General features: G+C 40.9%; 1 protein-coding gene across 6 annotated transcripts in view; it reads left to right on the top strand.

Annotated features, from left to right (window-relative positions):
* Positions 1 to 26034, top strand: part of TAF1A (TATA-box binding protein associated factor, RNA polymerase I subunit A) — a 39409-nt gene extending 13375 nt beyond the window's left edge. For 4 of the 6 annotated variants that reach the window (XM_040461043.1, XM_040461040.1, XM_040461045.1 and 1 more), the window contains 7 exons: positions 4136 to 4334; positions 7727 to 7857; positions 9163 to 9321; positions 13054 to 13120; positions 13939 to 14062; positions 15121 to 15275; positions 18287 to 18567. In XM_040461043.1, coding sequence (XP_040316977.1) covers positions 4136 to 4334; positions 7727 to 7857; positions 9163 to 9321; positions 13054 to 13120; positions 13939 to 14062; positions 15121 to 15275; positions 18287 to 18399 — 948 coding nt within the window. In that variant the 3' untranslated portion in view covers positions 18400 to 18567. Of the gene's footprint in view, positions 1 to 4135; positions 4335 to 7726; positions 7858 to 9162; positions 9322 to 13053; positions 13121 to 13938; positions 14063 to 15120; positions 15276 to 18286; positions 18568 to 25959 lie in introns of those variants that run through there. The other 2 variants (XM_040461041.1, XM_040461044.1) reach the window with 2 other exon arrangements.
* Positions 26035 to 26694: the final 660 nt, after the last annotated feature.

Below are 26694 nucleotides of genomic sequence, written 5' to 3'. Positions count from 1 at the left end.
TCATCCATCGATGGACATTTGGGCTCTTTCCATACTTTGGCTATTGTTGATAGTGCTGCTATAAACATGGGGGTGCATGCGTCCCTTCAAAACAGCACACCTGTAGCCCTTGGATAAATACCTAGTAGTGTAATTGCTGGGTCTTAGGGTAGTTCTATTTTTAATTTTTTGAAGAACCTCCATACTGTTTTCCAGAGTGGCTGCACCAGTTTGCATTCCCACTCTACTCATTCTTTTTATTGGATTTTTAAAAAAAGATGTTCTTTTATTTTTTAAGTTCTATTTATTTAAGTTATCTCTACACCCAACGTGGGGCTCAAACTCGACCCCGAGATCAAGAGACGCAAGCCAGGCACCGCTGGGGTTTTTGCTATGGAACTGTCTGAGTTCCTCATTTATTTTGGATATTAACCTCATCAGATACATGACTTGTAGATGTTTTCTCCCATTCCATAGCATTTTCATTTTGTTGATGGTTGCTCTTGCTGTCCAGGAGCAGAGTAGGTGAATATAGTCCTACTTGTTCATTTTTGCTTTTGTTGCTTGTGCTTTTGGTGACAAAAATCATTGCCAAGACCAGTGTCAAGGACCTTTTTTTCTTATGTTTTCTTCTTGGAGTTTTATCGTTTCGTGTCTGAGTAGTTAAGTCTTTAATTCATTTTGAGTTAGTTTTGGTAAGTAGTAGAAAATAGAGGATGAATTTCATTATTTTGAGAGTATCTAATTTTGCCAGTAACATTTATTGAAGAGACTGTCTTTTCTCTATTTATTGAGTATTCTTGGCTTCCTTGTCAAAAACTGGTTGATTATATATGTGTGGCTTTATTTCTGGGCTATTGATTGTGTTCATTGGTCTATGTGCCTGTTTTATGCAGGCACCGCGTGCTTTAATGACTGTAGCTTTATAATGTAGTTGAGTCAGGAAGTGTGATGCCCCAGCATTGTTCATTCTCAGGATTGCTTTGGCTATTTGGGGTCTTTTGTGACTCCATACAGATTTTAAGATTGTTTTTTCTACTTTTGTGAAAAATGACCCTGGAATTTTGATAGGATTACATTGAATTTATAGATGGCTCTGACTCTTAAATGTAGAGAACAAACAGAGGGTTGCTGGATGGGTTGTGGGAGGGGGGATGGGCTAAATGGGTAAGGGGCTTAAGGAATCTACTCCTGAAATCATTGTTGCACCATGTGCTAACTTGGATGTAAATTATAAAAAATAAATAAATTATAGAATGTGCAGGGAAAAAAATACAGATGGCTGTGGGTAGTATGGACATTTTAGCATATTAACTCTCCGATCCATTCATAAAAATGTTTTAATGGTCCTAATGTGTAGGCAGAGCTCCCTTTCTAGATTTTTTTTATTAAAGCCTCATCCAAAAACATTGAGTCTCATCCAGAAACATTGTGATGTTTCCAAAATGGTAGACACTTCCCTGTCTGTGGTATACATTTAACTAAAAGAGTACTTTTTCAATAAAATTTTAAAATGCTTTGCTTTTTAATTTTTTTCAGTATCTCTAAAGTTCTTGAAACACAGCCATACCCATTCATTTCATTGCCACAGCTGCTTTTAGTGTGACAAATGACAGCATTGAGTAGTTGTGACAGACCATATGGCCTGTAAAACCTAAAATATTTACTCTGTGGTTCTTTTTTTGTTTTGTTTTTACTTTTTCTATTTTCCAGTTTTTTTATGGTGGTAAAATATATAGACCATAAAATATGTTATTTTAACCATTTTAAGTGTACAATTCAATGGCATTAATGACATTCACAGGGTTGCACAGCCATCGCCACTGGTTTACATTTTTCATCATCCCGAACATGAACTCTATGCCCGCTAAGGAATTACTCCCCATTCTCTCTTCCCAGCCCCCTGGTAACCTCTAATATGTTTGCTGTTCTATGGATTTACACATTCTAGATTTTTTCAATGTTTATTTATTTATTTTGAGAGAGTGCACGCCCGTGCACCACTGGGGGAGGGACAGAGAGAGTCCCGAGCAGGATCTGTACTGTCAGTGGCAGAGCCCTACGGGGGATTTGATCCCACTTGATTGTGACCTGAGCTGAAACTGAGAACCGAATGCTTAACTGACTGAGCCACCAGACACCCTGATCTATTCTAGGTATTTTACATAAGTGGAATCAAACAGTATTGGTTCTTTTGGGTCTAGCTTATTTCACTTAACATCGTGTTTTCAAGACTTATTTATGTTGTGGCAAGCATTAGAACTTTTTATGGCTTTTTATGGCTCATTAGCATTCTATCGTATGTACCTATCACATTTTGTTCACACATTCATCCGTTGTTGGTGGTGAACATTGGTGTACAAGTATCTCTTTGAGTTCCTGTTTTGAATTCCTTTCGGTATATACCTAGGAGTAGAATTGCTGGGTCACGTTTTATACATATAAAATGTATGTAAATCTGTATGTAAGCAAATATAAAATATACAAAGATACAAGTCTACATTTAACTTTGCACCATTTTACATTCTCACTGCTTTCTTATTTTGAAGAAAGATTTCTCCCAGTTTAGGATTCTTTTCTTAATTAGAAAAAATTTCCGGAGTTTCTTCTTACGTGCCAGGTGCTCTCTTGCGATCTTATTCTCTGGTAGCCCAGGTATGCTACGGGTGGAATTTAAACAGAAGCAGCTTATGGTTCTGCTTGAGGAAGAACTTTCCAGCTGAACGGTTGGAAAAAGAAATGGCCTGTCTTGGTGTGTGCTCCCCTCTCTTCTTTCAGGAAGACACTGGTTAGCCATTTGATTGGGGAGGGAGGGTCGAATTTTAACTAAATTATTGGTTGGGTTCTTTTAAGCCCATAGAATCTATTCAGTTGAAGTAAAGAAACCTGAAAGGAACCGTATTTCACACTCCGGAGTCCGAGGGTGATAATTAAGATAGGCAGTAAAACATTTCTTGTAAAACACTTTCTGCTATTTTCCAGATAATGTGCTAGACATAGTCCTTGCAGTAGAGGGAGACGGGCATGTACGTGGAATCAATTATGGGTACCAGAGTAGAAACACAAGATACAGTGAGAAGACGAAGGAGGGAATGGTCAGCTCTGGAATCAGAGAGGGCTGGGATTAAATGCATAGGGGAGTCACGGAAAGAATCGATGCTTCGGCTGAGGCTGAAAAAACAAGTGGGTGTTCACTGGGCAGCTCAGAGGAAAAGCTGGGCGGGCAAGGCAGGGATTGATGAGAATTTGATAGCCCTGCATCCAGTGCTTCAGTTACTCTAAAAGTCACTTGGGTAGAAGCCAGGGGAAGTCGGTTGGGTCCTCTGTGCCATCCCCAGGGAGCTTAGTTTTTCCTCTGTAGGCAGTGGGAGCCATTGAAGGTTTCACACAAATGAGTATCAAGATGGGGTTTCTTTGGCAGCCCCATGGAAGGCAGATTTTAGAGGGACAAGATCAGAGAGACCAGTTCAGAAATTACTGAAGTAGTTTGTGACGAAGGCCTTGAACTCTGACTCTACTCACATGACTAACTGTACTTCCCGTTATTCCCCTCTTTAATATCCTCCCTACTTGTGATGCTCAATCTTTGTGTAGTTGTTCTTCTTGCTTCTATAGTACGCATTCACTTTTCCATTTGAACCAATGACATTCTTCAGTAGTCCTTTTTAAGATGTTTTCTCTGAGCTTCTATGACATCTGTAAAATAATGTATTGATCACCTGCTGTGGACCAAACTAGGCAGTAGGTGGGATGCAGGTATTATCTCATTTAATCTTTATAACATCCTTCTGAAGGGTTAATAATAATTGTTCCATATAACAGGTAAGACTCAGGCCAAGTAACATACTCAGGTTTACGTAGCTTTAAGTAGCATCTGAGCCAGGACTATCTGTCTTGAAAGCGTCTGTTTGTTTCACTAAATGACACTGCTTTCTTTTTGTGAGTTTACATAATTTAGCTCCCATTTGCATAATGTTAATTGTTTCATGTATCTTCCTCTTTGCTAAAGTGACATTTTTGATGATAGAGACAATATTGTTACATCACCTATGTACTACCAAGGATTTAGCCCCAGCATGTATATTTACTGAAGTTTTGGATGAACGGATATCTAATGACCTGTTTGTCAGCGGGCTTTTTCTTTTTATTGTTGCAGATCTCCTTACAACATGCATTATACCTTCTGCATCATGGAATGCTTGAGGATGCAAACAGAAATCTCAGTCGTGCAGAGACGTGGAGATACGGGGAAAAGTCATCGTCCCAGGAAGTGTTAATCAACCTTATTCAGGCCTATAAAGGGCTTTTGCAGTATTATACTTGGTCTAAAAAGAAGATGGAATTGTCTAATCTTGGTGAGCGAAGATGAGTGTACTTTTTATGGCTATGAGACCAAATCAGAGGGACAGACAGGATCTTTTTTTTTCCTTTAAGTTTATTTATTTTGAAAGAGAGACAGTGCGCGTGAGTGAGAGAGTGCGCGTGAGCGAGCACGCAAGTGGGGGAGGGGCAGAGAGAAGCAGAGACAGAATCCCCAGCAGGTTCTGCGGCACCAGTGCAGAGCCCGATGTGGCAGTTGAACTCACGAACCATGAAATCATGACCTGAGCCAAGATCAAGAGTTAGATGCTTAACCGACTGAGCCATCTGGGTGCCCCTAGACAAACAGGATATTAAGGAATAACCTCATTCCCCTACTTTGAAGCCTGGCTCTTTCCAGATACTGCAGAGAACAGACATATCTATTGATGTAAAATTCTTGATCATCCTTTGTAATATTTCTGATATATCATACTTTTCAGACATAAATTAGATGATGCATAAATTAAGTCCATGACCATGTTAGATTTATTGTTTTTTTAATTTTTTTTTTTTTTTTTTTTTTACATTTATTTATTTTTGAGAGAGAGCGTGAGCTGGGGAGGGGCAGAGAGAGAAGGAGACACAGAATCTGAAGTAGGGTCCAGGCTCTGAGCAAGCTGTCAGCACAGACCTTGATGCAAGGCTTGAACTCACGAACCACGAGATCAGACCTAAGCCGAAGTTGGACACTCAACTGATTGAGCCACCCGAGTGCCCCAGTTTATTGTTTTTTTAAGTATTTTCAAGAAAGGTTACAAATTTTTTTTAGTAGACATTATTGCATATAATAAACATTTCTTCCTGTGTATTTATTTGTTTTTTAAATTTCTTATTATTTATTTTTTTAAAGTTTATTTATGTAAGCAGTTTCTATACCCAGCATGGGGCTTGAACCCACAACCCCAAGATCTAGAGCTGCGTGCTCTCTCTACTGACTGAGCCAGCCAGGTGCCCCATTTTCCTGTGTGTTTAGAATGGAGTTTAGTTTGTTTTATAATGTTCGTTTTTTTAAAAAAGAAATTTCTTTTTAAGTAATCTCTAAATTCAGTGTGGGGCCTGAACCTACAGCCTGAGATCAAGAGTTGTACGACCTTCTGACTGGGCCAGCCAGGTGCCCCTGTTTTATGATGTTATTCTTCACATTCATATTCTTCATATTCTTCATATTCTTCTCTAATATGCTTAGAGAATGGGGCAAGGTAAAGTTGTTTTGTTTCTGTACAAAGGTCATGATTTTCTTGGTTGACCACACCAGGAATTGGCTGCATGTCCCTACTTCTCAGAGTCCCCTTTCTCTTGCTTCCAGTGGTGATGTTACCTCTCCTATCCCCGGATTTGTGCTTAATTCTCTGCATCTTCCTTCTCTTGTGTAGTTTTCCTCCATAGCTTCTCTAGGATTAACCCTTTTTAGTTCCTCATCCTCCATCCAAATCTCAGTCCCCGTATATATTGGCTCATATGTATAAGCAGTGATTCCTTACGATACTTACATGTATATAGTATTCCCTTGGTCTCTTGGATATGCAGGTTCACTAATCTCAAAGTTCCATTCCCTCTTTCTGAGTATGATCTCTCCCAAGACACTCATGAAAAGCTGTCTTCATTGTGATAATCTTGTCCAGTCTTCATGCTTCCTCTCCGTCTAGAAGGCCATCTGCCCTTCCATGACTCGTGAGACCCCCTCATTCTCATACCATAAACCTCATAGCTCCATGTCTGACCTATATCATTTGACTCTTTACCTCTTGCTTTTTAATTGTCCTAAGTTTTTTCATGTCTGCTTTATGTTGTATCTCTTCTTTCTTCTAGACTAATCAGTCTTCTGAGGTTACATATCTCTTATTTCTTTGGTTAACCTTGACATAATGCCTGGTATAATTTTCTTTTTTTTTTTTTTTTGAAGGCTTATTGAGGGACACCTGGTGGCTCAGTTGGTGGAGTGTCCGACTTTTGATTTCAGCTCAGGTCACGATCCCAGCTTGTGGGATTGAGCCCTGCGTGGACTCTGTGCTGAGCGTGGAGCCTGCTGAAGATTCTGTCTCCCTCCCTCTGCCTTTCTGCCCTGCTCACGCTCTCTGTCTCTCTGTCTCAAAATACATAAAACCTAAAGAACTAAAAAAGGCTTATTGATATTAATTGATTAGATGAGTTTTAAAGCCAGTATTTGCCTTTTCCTAACCTTTCTGGTTAGGTGGAACTCAACCATTGATGATAAAAGCAGTAGGAACATGGCGTTTGCACGGTCTCTTCCACGGGTAGATGATTTAGGACCTTTCTGCAGCTGACGGCTTGTTCGCTACCAAGAAGACATAAAGATGACATAATGTGTGGAGCTCTTTAGATCATCTTTAACTTTGGATGTTTGTTTCATAAAGAAAGGTTAGGACTGGTTCTGTGTAACTAAACTCATGAGAACATAACACCTGAACGAATGCTCAGTATTGGTTTGGGATTTTTCTCTGTTGCTCTTGGCCTCTCCTGGTTGGGTTTGACGCACTGGTGACTGGAGACCCCCTTCCACGGTAAATTCACACTCCACTTCTACTGACTCAGGGGTGTGCTTTTTTTTTCCTTTTAAAATTCTTTGTAGTTTCTTAACCTATTTTCCCTTTATCACTTCATATTCAGGTCCGTATTGATATATATTTAGTTGATCCTCTGGGAGAAGAATACCTATGCATTTTGGGGAAGGGGAGGGGCTGTTATTTTGGCCAAAAATAAAAAGTATTTTGTTTCGGTTAGCTGTCACTTTTGAAAGACTAACTTTTCTTTTAAGTTTTTTTAAAAAATATTTATTTTGAGAGAGGGGGAGAGAGAGAGAGAGCGTGAGCGTGCACGAGTGGGGGAGGGGCAGAGAGAGAGGGAGACACAGAATCCGAAGCAGGCTCCAGGCTCTGAGCTGTCGGCACAGAGCCCGAAGCGGGGCTGAAACCCACAAATGGTGAGATCATGACCTGAGCTGAAGTCGGTCGCTTGACTGACTGAGCCACCCAGGTGCCCCTAGACTAACTTTCCTTTTAAACCTTTAAGACTGTGAAATATAACATGCAGAAAAAGTGTGTACACAGATGTGTGATAAAATGAATGATTTAAAACAAATATCCAGGTAACTACCACCTAGGTTCATTCTCAAAGCTCCCCAGGTATGCCTTCCTGACCACACTTCCTTTTGTTCCTTTTGTGTGTGTTGGCAGGGAGGGAGGGAGTTGGGGGTGGGCGGGGAGAGTTTGTGAAGATGTAGTATTATTCTTTAAATGTTTGTTAGGATTTACTGGCGGAGCCATCAGGGCCTGAACTTTTCCTGTGGATAGTTCATTGATTGCTGTTACTATCAGGAGTGTCCTCGATACTGAATAACTTTCAAAAATCTTTTATCTCTGAACAGATGAAGATGACTATGCTTACAACACAGCATCCCAGACTATGCTCAACCACAGTTGGAAGACATCGGTAAACCTTGGTGCCTTGATTCAAACTCCTGGAGTTTGGGACCCTTTTGTGAAGAGTTATGTAGAGGCAAGTAGGCTTCTCATAAAGTTTTATTCGTTTCATTTTGTTATAAGCCTTATCTTTTTTGGTCAGAAGGCAACTAAATGGAGAAAATTGTTTTGTTTTTTTTTTAAAAAGAGAGAGGGGCACCTGGCTGGCTCAGTCAGTGAAGCATGCAGCTCTTCATCTCAGGGTTGTGGGTTTAAACCCCATGTTGGGTATAGAGACTACTTAAAAAAAATAAAGTCTTTAAATAAATAAATAAAAATTTTAAAAAAATTAAAAAAAAATTTAAAAGACGGACTATGGTATGTCTTTTTGGTCTGAGTCATTTTTATTTTACTAATATCCTGTAAATGTTACTGTTTTTGTTCCCCTCACCACAGAATAATGGGTCATGGTTGAATATTTATAAAATTAATAGCAATATAATTTGTAAATGTTAATTTGTTAGTATTATTATTGAATTTAGAAGGAAAGCAAAAAGTTGGTTGTAGCTTTTTTAAGTAGGCTTTATGCTCAGTGCGGAGCCAACATATGGCTTGAACTCACCACCCTGAGATCATGACCTGAGTTGAGATCAAGAGTCAGACACATAACCAAGCGAGCCACCCAGGTGTTCCCAAGCAGAAAGATATTTTATATTTCGTGGACTAGAGAAGACCAGGAGACAAAAATCTGAAACTAGGTCATAAAGTGGGATGAAGAATAATGGCTTTTAGGAAGTTCGTCAGGGTGCTGTGTCCTCTCAGAGTTGCTGTGAAAGGACGGCGGGCGGGGGGGCCTTGGCACTGGGAATAAATCTTTAGAATTTTTGAAAGTTACATAAACGCTAACGTGATAATTATGCTGACAAAAGATACTCTCTGAAACCACATGCCAGTGAATCTGGGAACTCCCCTGTGTGGGTGGGAACGGAAGGGAAGGAATCCTAGTTCCCACGTGCTCCTTCTGTGGCTGAAGTCATGTCGGCACTGAGGTTAGCTGCTTCGTGGGGTCTTTCTCACTCGTCAGTGGGCCCTGCTTTGAGGCCTTCATTTCTTTCAGGAATAGCTCCTAGGTTGAAGTGGCTGCATTTTTCAGTAACAAAAATGTGATCAGGAAGAAATGGGAACCCATATGGGCCTTTGTTGTAAGTGATGTGTGTTCCACAGAGGTTGTAACGTATGCTGGTGACAGCAAAAACTGCCGTTACTGTCGTTCCCTGTACAGGAAGTACTGTTTGTCGTTTTAGTGAATTTTTGTACCCATCAACAAAGTCAAGTTGTACATTATCTTTCACTCAGCTGTCTTACAGAATTTAGCGAAGACATTATGATTTATTTTATATAGATGCTGGAGTTCTATGGGGATCAAGATGGAGCCCGAGAGGTACTCACCAATTATGCCTATGATGAAAAGTTCCCGTCAAATCCAAATGCTCACGTCTACTTATACAACTTTCTAAAGAGGGAGAAGGCACCAAGAGAGAAACTGATAAGTGTGCTGAAGGTATAAAATGTTTATTTCAATGACTGAACAGGGTCGGAGATCTACTTTAAGACATCCTTAGGGGCGTATGGCTGGCTCAGCTGGAAGAGCATGTGACTCTTGATCTCAGGGTGGTGAGTTCAAGTCCCATGTTGGGTAAAGAGATTACTAAAAAAAAAAGAAACTTCAAAACATCCTTAGGTCGTGCCTTCCAACTTGCAGATTCTAGCACTCCTAGCAAGTCACTCTGTTTGTGTGATGGTGCCCTGAGGTGGACAGAGGGGATCCTGCCCTGAGGTGCTGCCCTGAGGGGATCCTGCCACGGCCCGTTCCCCCATCGCCCTGCCCAAGTGAGACTGAGGGCAGAAACCCTTTGCCACCCTTCTTGGAAAGTTCTGCTTTGATAATTTTTGAAAATCAGCTTTATGGAGCCTTTCACACACAATAAGACACTTATTTTAAGTGTACACTTGAAGGCGTTTTGACAGAGACATACATCCACGTAGCCACCATGAAGATCAAGACGCTGGACATTTCCATCCCCTCAGAACATCTTTGATTTCCCTTTTGTAGCCTATCTACCCACATTTTTCTGGCCCCGGGCAAATAATGATCTGCCTTCTGTCACTACACATTAATTTTACCTCTTCTAGAATTTCATACACGTGAAACCTGCAATATGTGCTCTTTATTGTGTGGCTTGTCTTGCCCCGCATGTTTTTGAGAGTCATCCGTGTTATTGTGGGTGTCCGTAGTTTGTTCCTTATTACTGCTGTGTAGTGTTCCATTTCTACACATACACTTCTTGATGGTGTATTTTCACTTTTTGCCTGCTATGAATGCTGAGGTGAGCACTCACGTACAGGGCTTTGTGTGCATATATATTGTCATTTTTCTTGGGTAACTGTATGAGTGGAATTGCTGGAAAATTTGAAACAACCTCATAAGAAACTGCCCAACTGTTTTTTTTTTTCGATTGAGATGTAACTGGTGTATAACGGTATGTTATTTTTAGATATACAGTGTAGCGATTCAGTATTTGTATGTATCGTAAAATGATCACCACAGTAATTCTATCTATCTGTCTATCACCACACAATTACATCTATCACCACGCAGTTACAACTTACTTTTCTTGTGATGGGAACTTTTAAGATTTATTCTCTCAGAAACTTCAAATACACAATACTGTATTAATTATAGTCACCATGTTCTATATTATATCCCCAGGACTTAGGTTTATTGTATAACTGGAAGTTTGTACCTTTTTCTTTGTTTTTTGCTTTCGAGTTGTATTAGCTCTTTATATTTTAGATATTAAACCCTTACCAGATAGGTGATTTGCAAATATTTTCTCCTTTCCTGGGTTGCCTTTTCATTCTGTTGATGGTTTCCTTTGCTGTGCAGAAGATTTTTAGTTTGGTGTAGTCCCACTTGTTTTTTTTTTTTTGCTTTTGTTGCCTTTTGCCCCACCGGTTTGTGAAGTGACCATACCATTGACATTCACGCCGTCAGTATGTGAAGGTTCAGTTTCTCACTTCCTCACTAACACTTGGTATTGTCAATCGTTTGAATTAATAGCCATTTTAGTGGATATGCAGTGGTGTCTCATGTGGTTTTAAGTTGCATTTTCCTAATGACTGATGATGTTCTTTTCATATGCCTGTTGGCTACTCCTGTATCATCTTTTGTGAAGTGTCTGTTCAAACGTTTTGTCTCTTTTTTTAGAGAGTAATTTGTCTTCTCATGGATTTGTTAGTTTTATATAATCTGTTCTTACCTAAGGCATATGACATAGGATTCACAACATGGACTGAGAATATTTTCTTCCAATCTGTGGCTTGCCTTTTTTTTCTTTTTTAAAAAAAATTTTTTTTTCAATGTTTATTTATTTTTGGGACAGAGAGAGACAGAGCATGAACGGGGGAGGGGCAGAGAGAGAGGGAGACACAGAATCGGAAACAGGCTCCAGGCTCTGAGCCATCAGCCCAGAGCCTGACGCAGGGCTCAAACTCACGGACCATGAGATCGTGACCTAGTTGAAGTTGGACGCTTAACCGACTGCGCCACCCAGGCGCCCCGAGCCTTTTTTTTTCTTAATAATGTCTTTTGAAGAGCAGAAATCTCTAATTTTGAAGTACAATTTATGCATTTTTTCTTTTATAGTTACTACTTTTTGTCCAAGAAATCTTTGCCAAGCCCAAGATAATGAAGATTCTCTTCTATGTTTTTTTTTTCTTTTTTCTAGAAGTAGTACAAATTTGTGTTTAGGTCTATGATAGATTTTCAGCTAATTTTTTTAAGTATTTTATTTTTATTTCTTTAGAGAGAGAGAGCATGAGTTGGAGAGAGAAGGAGTGGGGGGGGGAGAAAGAGAGAGAGAGAGATAGAGAGAATTCTAAGCAGGCTTCACGCTCAGCACAGAGCCTAACACGGGCTCGATCCCATAACCCTGGGATCATGACAAGCTGAAACCAAGATTCAGACACTCAACTGACTAAGCCACCTAGGCTCCCCTTTCCATATACATTTTTATTTTTATTTTTTTAATGCTTTTTTTCTTTTTTTTTTGAGAGAGAGAGAGGGATACCATGAGCAGGGGAGGGGCAGAGAGAGAGAGAGAGAGAGAGAGAATCCTAAGCAGGCTCCTCAGTGCAGAGCCCAACACAGGGCTCAGTCCCACAAACTGTGAGATCATGATCTGAGCTGAGACCAAGAGTCGGATGCTTAACCAAATGAGCTGCCCAGGCGCCCCTCCATATACATTTTTAAATCAGCTTGTCTAGTGCTAGAAATTGTCTTGCTGGGATTTTCAATCTGTAGATCAATTCTGAGAAAATTTACATTTTAACAGTATGGAGGTTGCCAAATTGTGAACATCATATGTCTTTCCATTCATTTAGGTCTTTTGTTTCCCTATGAAATGTTTTATAGTTTTTGTATATATTTTGTTAAATTTATCCCTGTTTGATGTTTGGGGTTGTTACTCTATAGGACATTGCTTAAAAATTTTTTTTTTTTTTAATTTTTTTTTTTTAACGTTTATTATTTTGGGGACAGAGAGAGACAGAGCATGAACGGGGGAGGGGCAGAGAGAGAGGGAGACACAGAATCGGAAACAGGCTCCAGGCTCTGAGCCATCAGCCCAGAGCCTGACGCGGGGCTCGAACTCACGGACCGCGAGATCGTGACCTGGCTGAAGTCGGACGCTTAACCGACTGCGCCACCCAGGCGCCCCTTAAAAATTTTTTTAATGGTAAAATATATATAATACAGAATTGACCATTTTAAATGCATTTTTATTATTTTTTAAAAATTTTTATTAAAAAAAAATTTTTAACGTGTATTTATTTTTGAGAGAGAGAGAGAGAGAGAGAGAGACAGAGCGTGAGTGCGGGAGGGGCAGACAGAGAGGGAAACACAGAATCTGAAACAGGCTCCAGGCTCTGAGGTGTCAGTAGAGCCCAATGCAGGGCTCAAACTCACGAACTGCGAAATCACAACCTGAGCCGAAGTTGGATGCTTAACCACCTGAGCCACCCAGGCGCCCCGACAGGGATTTTTAAAAATAGCTTTACATAGAACACCTTTCTATACCCAAATTGAAACTGGACAAGAACAAAACATGTTTTAAATCTTTGATTCATTTACTGAGGGCATATTAGGCAATAAGGACCTTATTTGAAACTAAGCTGAAATTTGAGGAATGTTGTTATCACGTGTAAAATTTACAAGATTATTTTTTTCTTCCAGATTTTGTATCAGATTGTACCATCTCATAAGCTCATGTTAGAATTCCATAGATTACTGAAAAAATCAGGTAAATAATTTTTATTTTGTATCTCCATGTGCAGATAAGCTGTAGACTAGCAAACTATGGCCCATGGGCCAAATCCACCCCTAATCTGTTTTTATAAATCAGGTTCTTTTGGAGCATTTATGTGTTGTCTGTGGCTGCTTTTGCACTACAACAGCAGAGCTGTGTAGTTGTGACATAGACCGTATCATTCACAAAGCTTAAATATTTACTGTCCCTTTATTAGGAAAAGTTTTCTGACCCCTGCTGTAGAATATGAGGCAATATTTAGCACAAGAGAAATGGCTGCAATATAATTCACCTCATTTAATCTCTGTTGCATTTTAGCTCGGTATAGAAGAGAACATTTTTTTTTTTTTTAAGTAGGTTCCATGCCCAGCACGGGGCTTGACCTCACAACCCTGAGATCAAGAGTCATACAGTCCACCAGCTGAGCCAGCCAGGCGCCCCAGAACATAACTTCTTCATAGAAGGAAATTAGCTTAAGTCCAATAGGTACTGGGACTGTGTCAGTCCCTCTCCTGTTAGAAGAGAACATATATAAAATGCCTACATAGGACAGGCGCTTTAATGTTCTCAGTAAAGTATAGCTCATTTAGAAATCAGACTCACCACTCTGACTTCATTAGCAAAGACGAAATTAGTGAATTATTGAATATTTCAGATTTATCACAGGAGAGTATGAACAGAATGAATTATTTTAAACTGTTAACCAAACTAGAAGGCTTACAATTCAGTAATATTTTATCAACTGAATATATATTTTTAGCTTTGTGCACTTCAGTATCTTGTGTAAACTCTAATTGTTGTGACCATTGCAGAAAAAAAAGACCACCATAAACTTGGGCTGGAAGTATTATTTGGAGTCTTAGATTTTGCTGGATGCACTAAAAATATAACTGCTTGGAAATATTTGGCAAAATATCTGAGACAAACTTTAATGGGGTAAGTAAAAGAAGCAGTATTTATTACTGGCTCAGCATCAGTAAAATTTCCCAGTATTGTAGCTGATGTCTGTCAATGTTTAAATGTCATTCTTTGCTTGTGCTTTTTGATTTCTTGAATTGTGTCTTCAGTTGTTTCTTCTGGGTACATCAGAAGCAAGGAAATAAGGTCACAGGTAAAACATACAAAAATTCTATTAAGATTTTTTTATGGGGACACCTGGGTGGCTCAGTCGGTTAAGTGTCCAACTTTGGCTCAGGTCATGATCTCATGGTTCATGGGTTTGAGTCCCACATCGGGCTCTGTGCTGACAGCTCAGAGCCTGGAGCCTGCTTTGAATTCTGTGTCTCCCTCTCTCTCTGCCCCTCCCCCACTCATGCTCTGTCTCTCTCTCTGTCTCACAAACAAACATTAAAAGAAAAAAAGATTCCTTTTATTGTGTCCAAATAAGTACTGTACCTTACCACTGCAGTACTAAAGAATGTGCGTGTTTTCAAGTTGGAAATGATGACAAAAAGGGGTCATCCCCACTCTCCGCCAGGCTGTTTGTAAAGCTCTTGGTGATCTGTGTGTCATCATCTTGTAAGATCACATGGAAACTGCTTTTCTCCTAGCTGGTTTTCAACAATTTTTTGTGGGGCTTTTTAGGGCCTCATAAGATCATTGTCAGTTATCCATTCAGCAGATGTTTGTTACGTCCATTGTGAGCTGGATATCTAAAACTATCCCTCTGATCATAATACCATTTTGAGAAAAGAAGGAGTGGCCCTTGTCATTTTTTTAAAGTGTTTATTTATTTTTGAGAGAGCACGTGCAAGTCATGGCAGGGCAGAGAGAGAGAAAGAGAGAGAATCCCAAGAAGGTGCCATGCTGTCAGTGCAGAGCCCAACGCGGGGTTGGAACCCACGAGCCCTGAGATCATGACCTGAGCTGAAGTCAGATACTTAACCGACTGAGCCACCCAGGCTCCCTTCCACAGACTCTTCTTAAGTTCATATTCTGCCAGTATAGGTCCATCTCCATCACTGACCTTCTCTTTTGACATTTTTCTTTTCCAGGAACCACCTTGCCTGGGTCCAAGAAGAGTGGAACTCCAGGAAAACCTGGTGGCCTAGCTTTCACTTCAGCTCCTTTTGGGCAAAAAGCGATTGGAAAGAGGATATAGCTTTGGCTTGTGAGAAGGCTTTGGTAGCTGGAATACTGTTAGGAAAAGGTATGGGGTTTTGTTTTCTTCTTATGTAGACGTAGCTTTTGGATGATTTTGAAATGACAAAGTGCGACCATTCATTCGTGTCACAGCTTACTTGGTACAGTGCCCAAGGACATTAGATGCTGGAGAGGATAACTGGTGAATGGAAAAATGAACCTTGAGTTGGGGCCAGGTGATCTGCTTGTAAGGACTGTCCGTGGACTGGAAACTGATGTCATCTTGTTGATTGCGGTGCTTGCTTTTTATGCTGTAATTTGCGTATCTTTAGGGGCCAGTTAAGATAGAGGATGCAGACTGTTTCCACAACAACCGCGTAGAAAGTTTACTGACGTTGTCCACTTGACAGTATTAGAAATAGAAAAAGATTCTTTGCTGACCTTATTGTTTGATAATAGCTCCGCATTATACTTACTTACCTGTTCCGGTTCGGAGGGAACATTTGTCCCGTAAAGAGTATACCTCCTATTAACTTATTTAAAAATCCTCTTAAAGAAAGGGAAATTGATCTTTTCTTCGTGGAACATGCTGGCTGTCAAAACTCTCAGTGCTCGGTGCCAATGGAGCAGGGAAACTGTAGGTCAGAGAAAAAGTGAGTGTCACCCGTGTCCATGAGTAAGCAGTCTGTTGCTAGAGAGTTCAGGGTATCCTAAAGAGATTCTTCAGCTCGGCTGTGAGATCGTTGGTTTTATTTTGGAATTAGTATTCTCATTGAGTGTTTCAGATGATTACGAGGGTTAATGAAATGCTGGTTCCTAAGAGGAGAAGGACAAATAAATAGGAAAACAATTGTAAGATTTCTGTCTTTTTTTTTTTTTTCCAATGTTTTTTTATTTATTTTTGGGACAGAGAGAGACAGAGCATGAACGGGGGAGGGGCAGAGAGAGAGGGAGACACAGAATCGGAAACAGGCTCCAGGCTCCGAGCCATCAGCCCAGAGCCCGACGCGGGGCTCGAACTCACAGACCGCGAGATCGTGACCTGGCTGAAGTCGGACGCTTAACCGACTGCGCCACCCAGGCGCCCCAAGATTTCTGTCTTAACACACTGATGCCAAGGAACAGAAATGTGATTCAGACTGAGATTTCTACTTCCTTATGAGCGTAGAGGCATCTAGTACAGATATCTAAAGGTGTCTGTGTTTGAGCCGAGTCTGGACTGATTTTCCAGTCTGTCACCTTTTCCTGTCACTTAGATCAAACAGTTAACCTTTGGGACTCTCTCTCTGAGTGGGCTTCCTAACACCTGTCCATGCTGCCTACGGGATTGTTGTAAGCATCAAGTGAGCGTCACATCAAAGTGCTTTATAAATTCAAAAGTGTTCTGTGAATATCAGGCATAATCATGCCTGAAAATGGGTACATTTCTTTTTTCCGGTGTTAGTGTGGGGGTTGAGTCAGTCTGTTCAGGAGTTGAGCTGGGTTTTGTCCGTGCTCTGGTTACCCCCATTCTATCACAGGATTCAAATTCTGGTCACGATCTGCCTTTACTTCATGCTGTGAGCAGGGTCTGGTAGCTGCCCTTCCTCCCATGCTCTGGTAAGACGAGCCAGGCCCTTTGTCCTTGTGACTATATGTCTTCTGGTGGAGGAAGGAGTTTGTAGGTTATTTGGCTTTTTCTCTGTGTTAGGGTGAGATTAGAGTTCTTTCTATCTTTCTGTATTCTAGATGGAAGCAGAAATCTGTGTACAAACTATTTTGTTTTTTGCTAAAGTGGTAGATGTGTTTGGAAATACGGATTATTACATTAACATCACAGCACTGCTTTCTAGCTAATAAACCGTTAGTAATTCTAGCATACTATTTCAGGGACAATGGTTACTGTAGGTACAGTATATATCCTAGCAATTTCCCAGAGAAGATGAATGTATGGTGAGACTGTAATGAAATTGGTTCTTTTGTGATTTATGGTCTCACTCATCAAATATAAAAAAAATTCTCTTCTTTAAGGTTTATTTATTTTGAGAGAGAGAGAGAAAGGGAGTCGGGGAGGGGCAGAGAGAGAGGAGAGAGAGAGAATACCAAGCAGGCTCTGCACTGACAATGTGTAGCCTGACACGAGTCTTGAACTCACGAACTGTGAGGTCATGACCTAAGCCGAGATCAAGAGTCAAACGCTTAACCAACTGCGCCACCCAGGTGCCCCTAAAAAAATCTCTTAAAATATCCAGTTTACATTTTTATTTATTTTTTTGAAGAGAAAGCCTGAGTCGAGGAGAGGGGCTGAGGGAGAGAGAGGGAGAGAGAGAGAAAAAGAGGGACAGGGAGAGAGAGAGAGAGAGAAAGAAAGAATCCCACGCAGGCTCCACCCCAGTGTGGAGCTCGATCCCAGAACCCTGGGATCATGACCTGAGCTGAAATCAAGATTTAGACGTTCATCCAGACGCACCCAGTCTAGTTTTTTTTTAATAGAAATTTGATTCATGTTTGAAATACTTGACCAGTGAACCCATGGCATTGTAAGACTGTGAAAAGACCTTTGTCAGAGCTGCCCCATCACCATCCAGCTGCTCTCTGGATGGTTAGAACGGCTGGTTAAGTTCTCATCTCTTCTGACCTGTGAGGAGTTTATTTTAATCCTTCACATCAAGGTTTTCTTACAGAGAACCTTTGTATTGTTACAGATGCCTCTTCCGCTGTTTTACAAGCTGACATTGAAAGAGAATTTGTAGTAATTTGCTTTTGGCGGAGTCTCATTCAATATGTGAATATATGTATAATATGCATATCACCTTAACTGGGGCTTGGGAGGCAGGCTGGAACCAGCTAAAGTATGTGCTTTCATTAGCAACCAATCAGAAACGTTTTCATATGTAGAAAGTGTGCGTTTCACTGGTCATAGCTCTTAGAATGTGCTCAGGATACCTTGGTATAGATAATACAAAGCCATCTTATTTTAATAATCGATAGTATGCCAGAGTTGAAGCAAAATTTTCAAAATGTGGAAATATACTTGAAGAATTTGATAAGTATTAAAACTCTTTGTTGATTTTGCTTCATTTGTTTTTTTTGTTGTAGGTTGTAGATACTTTCGGTATATTTGCAAACAAGATCATCAAGTCTTAAGGAAAAAAATAAGGCGGATAAGGAAATCTGTGAAAAAACACAGTATTGTAAACCCAGGACTCTGATACTGAATATTAGTTATTTAAGATGAGTAGCTACAGAATAGTAGCTCGGTAGGTGTTACTGAATGTATTTAATTGGCATATGTATGATGTAGTTTATATTTTTATATTTTTCTATATTTTCTATATTTCTGTATTTTCTTTTATTGTAATTATAGCTAAAAAAGAAACAGCCTCGCTGCTTTTGTTCTTTGTAAATAGCATATTTTTCTTTTTTGTACCATTAAATATAATATTTATTAAGAAATAAACCTTCAAATAAGAAATATATTTGTTTAATTAGAGAATACAGGTCTATGGCAGTTATTGCTGTCTGCAGATAATTTCCTTCTGACTGTTGTATAATAAAACATAACTTGCAGTGTTGTTAAGTGGATTTCTATTCTTGGAGTTTCTAAACGATCCACATTTAGGTTTACCATCATAAGGAATATATTGGTCATGCGTTCTCTTGAGGAATTTTGGAAACAGAGAAGGATTTAGGAAAGGAATTCTCTTTGTTTTGGGGGTATTAAGACATGGGGGCTTGGGGCTAAGTGACCTTCTGACAAGAGAGCTACCTTTGACTCTAGAAGACTAATTTGGGTCAGAGCGGGTAGAGGGTTGGCCTGACTTCAGAGGGCTCTAGTGTGTTGTTGTTTTGCCAAGCACAGCAATCTGAGACATGCTTTGGAACTCCTGTGTCCCTGACCTTTCTCTTGGAAACGGGGATGTGGCAGTAGGCAGCTGGACAGTGGAGAAGAATCTGCCAGTGAGATGGTATCCCAGGGTCACACAGCCCAACGGGAAAGCTTGGCTCAGAAGCCAAGAACAGCGTTCCTGGAACAGGAGCTGGCGCTTTATGTAATATGTTGTGGTAACTGGTAGAGTGAGTGCTTCTTCGAAACTGTCTCAGCTCTTACACATTTACGGTTCAGATAACTTGTATTTGAGTTCCTTGAAGGCTCACTAACTTTATTTTTTTTTTTTATTTTAATATTTTATTTTTTTTAATTTTTTTTATTTTTTAGGTGAAGCTATTTTTTTTTTTTAATATATGAAATTTATTGTCAAATTGGTTTCCATACAACACCCAGTGCTCATCCCAAAGGTGTCCTCCTCCATACCCATCACCCACCCTCTCCTCCCTCACACCCCCCATCAACCCTCAGTTTGCTCTCAGTTCTCAACAGTCTCTTATGCTTTGGCTCTCTCCCACTCTAACCTCTTTTTTTTTTTCTTTTTTCCTCCCCCTCCCCCATGGGTTTCTGTTAAGTTTCTCAGGATCCACATAAGAGTGAAACCATATGGTATCTGTCTTTCTCTGTATGGCTTATTTCACTTAGCATCACACTCTCCAGTTCCATCCACGTTGCTACAAAAGGCCATATTTCATTTTTTCTCATTGCCACGTAGTATTCCATTGTGTATATAAACCACAATTTCTTTATCCATTCATCAGTTGATGGACATTTAGGCTCTTTCCATAATTTGGCTATTGTTGAGAGTGCTGCTATGAACATTGGGGTACAAGTGCCCCTATGCATCAGTACTCCTGTGTCCCTTGGATAAATTCCTAGCAGTGCTATTGCTGGGTCATAGGGTAGGTCTATTTTTAATTTTCTGAGGAACCTCCACACTGTTTTCCAGAGTGGCTGCACCAATTTGCATTCCCACCAACAGTGCAAGAGGGTTCCCGTTTCTCCACATCCTCTCCAGCATCTATAGTCTCCTGATTTGTTCATTTTGGCCATTCTGACTGGCGTGAGGTGAAGGGCTCACTAACTTTAGAACAAGCCCAGTATTTAGATGGCAAACCTCACATTTTCCCCACTGGCTTTAAACCGTCTGCAAGGGTCTCCTGGGTAGCTCAGTCAGTTAAGTGTGTGACTTCAGCTCAGGTCATGATCTCATGGTTCATGAGTTCAAGCCCCGCATCAGGCTCTGTGCTGACAGCCTGGAGCCTGCATCAGATTCTGTGTCTTGCTCTCTCTGCTCCTCCCCCACTTGTGTGTCCACATTCTCTCTCTCTCTCTCTCTCTCTCTCTCTCACAAAAACAAACATTAAAAAAAAAAAAATTAAAAAGAAAATTTAAACCATCTGCAAGAAAATAGCACAAATTATCCCTTGTCAGTAACTTGGTTCAATATTTTATACTTAGTAAGATGACTCAATAAATATTCATCCTTATAATATACATGTGAAACACGTAAGTGCCCCACAGACCAACATAAACCAAGTTCAAGCGACCACATGTGTAGGACCAGCTTTACTACTGGGGGCTGGCGAGTGGGTTGGAGACCCACCCTTCTGTGGAAGGTCAGCCCTACAGGAACGAAATGCCCGGATGACACGGGCAAGGTCTCAAAGCTCAGGCCGAGATTGTCAGGGCATCTCCTCTCTGAAACTTTAGTCAAAAGCTGTTAAGTAGGATTTACAGGTTCTCATGATCTCTGGCAAATGGAGGTGGGAATGCAAGAGAAACGAGTAGACTTGGTTCTTGGTTTCCACACAGAGCTTAACTTGCTAGGGTTTTCATGCCCGATGATCATATTGCACGATGCAGTAAGAGCGGTGTGAATCTACTGTGATTTTTAGGTCCACTATAGTCAGTTTCATGAATAATAATGGCTAAAATTTATCAAGCACTTTGGGCTTTACATGATGTCTTTCTGTCTCCACAATCTTATGAGTTATTCCTGTTTTACCCAGGAAGGAAGGGGGGTCTCAGAGGTTAAGTGACTTGCACAAAGTCACAGCTCATAGATGGTGGCACCAGGACCCTAACCTGGCCACTGCGGTTCCAGAGAGCACGCGCTCTATCTGTACTGCGTGTACTGCCTCCCAGTTCCGTCAGTGTTTGTGACCCGCAGAGCCCTGAGTTAGGCAGCCAGGAAAAGAGTAGAGGGGATTCGCAACCCAGAGCCTAGCAGCTCCAGCAAAGCCTGTCCTCTGCCGGGCTTGGTAGGTCAGTCTCCCCTCTGTGTCCTCACTGGTCCCTCACAGCCTCTTCTCAAATCATCACATTGTTATGTTATCTTTGTACATTTTTTTTATTAACATTTAGTTAACTTTTGAGAGAGAGACAGAGCGCGAACAGGGGAGAGGCCGGGTGGGGTGGTGGACACAGAATCCGAAGCAGGCTCCAGGCTCTGAGCTGTCAGCACAGAGCCCGACATGGGGCTTGAACTCACGAACTGTGAGATCATCACCTGAGCCAAAGTTGAACGTTTAACCGACTGAGCCACCCAGGCATCCCTGTCCTTCTTAATAGTACATTATCTGAACTTAATAATCTTTTTTTTTTTAATTTTTTTTCAACGTTTTTATTTATTTTTGGGACAGAGAGAGACAGCATGAATGGGGGAGGGGCAGAGAGAGAGGGAGACACAGAATCGGAAACAGGCTCCAGGCTCCGAGCCACCAGCCCAGAGCCCGACGCGGGGCTCGAACTCACGGACCGCGAGATCGTGACCTGGCTGAAGTCGGACGCTTAACCGACTGCGCCACCCAGGCGCCCCATGAACTTAATAATCTTTTATCGGCAACCCTCAACAGAATTTCTAGCGCATTAAATATTGAATAGAAGGGGCACCTGGATGGCTCGGTCAGTTGAGCGTTCGATTCTTGATTCCAGCTCAGGTCATGATCTCACGGTTTGTGACTTTGAGCCCCTCATAGGGCTCTGTGCTGACAGTGCGGAGCCTGCTTGGGATGGTCTCTCTTTCTGTTTCCACCCCTCCCTACCCTCGAAAATAAATATAAATAAACGTTAAAGAAATAAATATTGAGTAGAACTGAATGGAAATTCATGAAAGCTATTGACTTAGTGTGCCTGTTGTATGGGAAATAGTATCTTGGGGCTCCTGTGCCCAGGGTAGGGGCCTCGGGAGACTTAGTTTTGACTTCTGGGTTTATCATTAGGTAGTTCTGTGACTTCTTGGACAAATTACTGAGCTTTCATAGTTTCTTTACCTGTAGTTGAGAGATAGTAGGATTTCTCTCAGTGGATTGCTATGAAGAATGAAAAATATAACCAATGCCTAGGATAATAATGAATACTTAACAAATCTATTATTTGTATTTTTTTAAATTTATTTTTGGTTTTTGAGAGACAGAGCACAAGCAGGGGAGGGGCAGAGAGAGAAGGAGACACGGAATCTGAAGCAGGCTCCAGGCTCCGAGCTGTCAGCACAGAGCCCGACGCGGGGCTCGAACTCACAAACCGTGAGATCATGACCTGAGCTGAAGTCGGAAGCTCAACCGACAGCCACCCAGGCGCCCCAATACTTAACAAATCTTAAGTGAACACCCATCATGACGATTTTAGACAGCAGATAACAGGAACTAAATAAAGATAATTTTAAAGTCTTGTTTTCTCTTAAAAGCCTCTGAAATACAGAAATTGTGCAATAGTTGAGTTCATGCTTTCTGCTAAAATACACCCATCTTTCAGTCTATGGACAGTGCAGCCATCAACCACGGACTCAAGGGCTTCACACACTTTTGAGGATACGCAGTCCACCGCACAGTTCCCTCCTTGCTCAGCTGCCCCCAGCTCTGATCTCCGGCTCACTGGCTTAGCGGGACTGCCGTGCTTTGCTTGGGACTCCGGCCCAGTGCTCTGTTCAGGAGAGGTTGTTCCAAGGTGGAGAAGTCAGACTGTGTAGAACTTAGTTTATGAGTTCCACTTCTTCGGTAATCCCGGTCTTGTGCTGTCTGTTGTCCACTGCCTGAGAAACAGTTCCTCATATAGTTGATCTAGAGTAGATGACAGGCAAAATAACTAAACTAAAATTGGGACCTTTTGCCTGTCAAATGATACCTTTAAGAAAATTAAATGTAGTCTGTTAAGAGATTTGTGGGGTATCTGGGTGGCTCAGTTGGTAGAGCGTGTGACTCTTGATCTCGGGGTTGTGAGTTCGAGTTCTACACTGGGTGCAGAGATTACTGAAAAATAAAATGTTAAAGGGGTACCTGTGTGGCCCAGTTGCTTGGACGTTCTCAAGATTGAGCCGTGCACTGGGCTCTGTGTTGACAGCATGGAGCCTGCTTGGGATTCTCTCTCTCCTTCTCTCTCTGCCCCTCCCCACTCTTGCTCGTGCTGTCTCTCTCTCTCTCTCTCTCTCAAAATAAATAAACATAAAAAATTATTTAAAAAACAATGAAAAAATAATAAATAAAATCTTAAAAAAACAAAGTATTTGCAACACATAAACTGACAGGATTAAAATAAATTCAGATCAATAAGAACAGGAGAAAGAGCCCAATAGAAAAAAATGGACAAAACACATGAACAAGTATTTCACAGAAGGTAAACATGGACCACAAACACCTAAGTCCGAGATATGCAAATCAAGAGCACAGTGGAATTCCAGTTCAGACCCACTCAATTAGCAAAAATTAAGATGATGGGGAGTAAAATACAAGAAATAGGTTGGATTTTTTTGGTACCATTTACCAATACCATTCTTGAGTGTTTACTCGAGAAATGCTTGTACGTGTGCACCAACAGACTGGGAATACTAGAAAAAACCCACAAATGCTTAGTGGCATGAGAGCGGATAAATTGTGATAGTCGCACAAGGAAAAATGAATAAACTGTAGATTTATACACCAATGTAGAGGGAACCCCGTAACACAGTGAAAGAAACGTGTCCCTGTGTACGACTTCATGACTACATAGAGTTCAAACTCTAAAGTGCAACTAAACCAAAATGCTTATAAATATATATAGCTTGTGATGAAGCTACATAAAAAAAAAAATTAAAAAAAAAACGAAAAACAAGAGAATGATAAACGAAACTCCCATGCAGAGTGGTTACCTCTGAATGGGAGGGCAGAGCGAAAGGATGGAGGAAAAGCTCATCATTAAGGGACGTAAATTATTGTTAATGGTCTAGTTTTTTAATTAAGTGGTAGGCTCTCCGTGGACTAATATTGACAGTGCATGATGAGCCACGGGTTGTGGTTTATCCCATTTTGTGCACTTGGGGCTACTGTAAAAAATGGAAAGGACCCTACAATATCTGATTCCATTTATACGAAATGTCCAGAGTAAGCAAGTCTACAGAAATGGAGAGAGTAGACTAGAGATTGCCTAGGGTGAGGAGAGGGGGGTGGATGAGAAGATGAGGCGGAAGTGATAGCCGGAGGGGTGGGTACAGGGTTCCTTTGGGATCATGGTTGCAGAATTCACTCTGCGAATATACTAAAAAGCATTTAATCGTGCACTTTGAACGAGTGAATTGTATGGCATGTGAATTTTATCAGTGACACTATTACCAAAAAGAAACAAAACCAAAAAATCAACTAGCTTTATGGAGTCAGAAAGTCTGGATTCAACCAAGCACCTCACCTAACTGAGCCTCAGGTTTATTCTGTAAAACAGGGTGATCTGAGAAAGGCAGAAAGTGCTTAGCATGAGTCTTGGTGCACTGGTTTTCTCAATAAGTGGTAACATTTATTATTATGAACAACAACAACAACAAAGGAAATTAAACCAAAAAAACGAACACAAAACCAGTCCAACCATTCTTTAATGAAGGGGTAGCCTTTTGGGGTCTAGTTATTTATCCATATTTATAGCACAAGGGCTTTATCTGCTGGATTGCATTAGAGTATTTATATTTTAGGGGCACCTGGGTGGCTCAGTTGGTTCAGTGTCCAACTCTTGATTTCGGCTCAGGTCATAGGATCAAGCCCTGCATCAGGTTCCAAGCTAAGCATGGAGACTGCTTAAGATTCTCTCTCTTCCTCTACCCCTCTCACCCACATACACTCTCTCTAAAGTAAAAAGAATACATAAAATAAAAATATAAAGAGGAATATATTTTAAATTTTGTTTCTTTTAATGTTTATTCATTTTTCAGAGACAGAGACAGAGCATGAGCAGGGAAGGGGCAGAGTGTGAGGGACACACAGAATCTGAAGCAGGCTCCAGGCTCTGAGCTGTCAGCACAGAGCCCGACGCGGGGCTCGAACCCCCAGACCGCAGGATCATGACCTGAGCTGAAGTCGGCCACTTAACCGACTGAGCCACCCAGGCGCCCCTAGAGGCAGATCTTGAATTTGTTTCCGCCTTGTCAGCCCTACGATGAGAGACACCACTGTCCGTTGTTTATTTATTACCTCCTATTATGCGTATACCAAGAATTCACACATTCTTATCGATGTGCCTGGATCTTCATTCAGTCAATATACTCCTTAATTGGCAGGCTGCGTCTGACACAGATTTTTCTAAGTGAAGAAAACAAGTTAAAGTGATTGCTATACTTTTCATGTTTTGATACATCATCATAAAGGAATGAACAAGATCTGGGCTGTAATTCAGAACACCTAAATTTTACTGCCATCCATTCACCCAAAGCAGGACCCTAAGTATTTCATGGAACCTCGCTGAGACTTAATTCACTTGTCTATACGTTCGTGATAGAGTATCTCCCCTGCTTACCTCAGAATTTTTGTGACGATCAGATGAGATGAAGTGGGAGACAATACTTTGTGAACTGTAATGCATAATACAAATGAAGAGTTATTAATACTTTCCTTAATCTCAAACACACCTGTTCGTTTTCATACAGTGAGAAGGCAGTTAGGCTGTGGCTGTGAAGACAGATAAACTTCGAGAGAAAACGAAGTTACATGAGAAGGTACTGGCTAGAACATCTATTTTTTTTTTAAGTTTATTTATTTTAGAGAGAGAGGGGACAAGCGGGAGAGGGGTAGAGAGAGAGAGGGAGAGAGAGAATCCCAAGCAGGCTCTGTGCCATCAGTGCAGAGCCTGATGCAGGGCTCAAACTCACAAAGAGATCATGACCTGAGCCGAAATTCAAGAGTCAGATGCTTAACTGACCAAGCCACCCAGGTGCCCCCAGAGTGCCTCTAGAGTGCCCCTAGAGCATTTCCTTTTCTATTTTTTTCTTTTCTGTTCCATGACATGATGCTAGAATGAACACCAGACCTGAACCTCTCAATATGGCTTTTTTAAATGCAACTCTTGATCTCAGGGTCATGAGTTTGAGCTCACATTGGGTGTAGAGATTACTAAAAAAATAAACTTAAAAAAAAGAAAGTCACTTTCTATATGAAAGTGTGTGTGTGTGTGTGTGTGTGTGTGTGTGTGTGTGTGTGTGTGTGTGGCTGTTATTGGTTGAATCGTGTATCCCCAAAAGGATATGGTCAAGTCCTAACACCCAATCCTTCAGAATGTGACCTTGTTTGGAGATCGGGTCTTTACAGAGATAATCAAGTTAAAATAAGGTCGTTGGGGTGGGTCTAATCCAAAATGACTGGTTTCCTCATAAAAAGGGGGACAT

Source organism: Herpailurus yagouaroundi, unplaced genomic scaffold, assembly GCF_014898765.1.
Source record: "Herpailurus yagouaroundi ecotype Mexico unplaced genomic scaffold, PumYag 253, whole genome shotgun sequence".
In the NCBI taxonomy this organism is placed as follows: Eukaryota; Metazoa; Chordata; class Mammalia; order Carnivora; family Felidae; genus Herpailurus; species Herpailurus yagouaroundi.
This window is presented reverse-complemented; position numbering and strand designations above follow the sequence as displayed.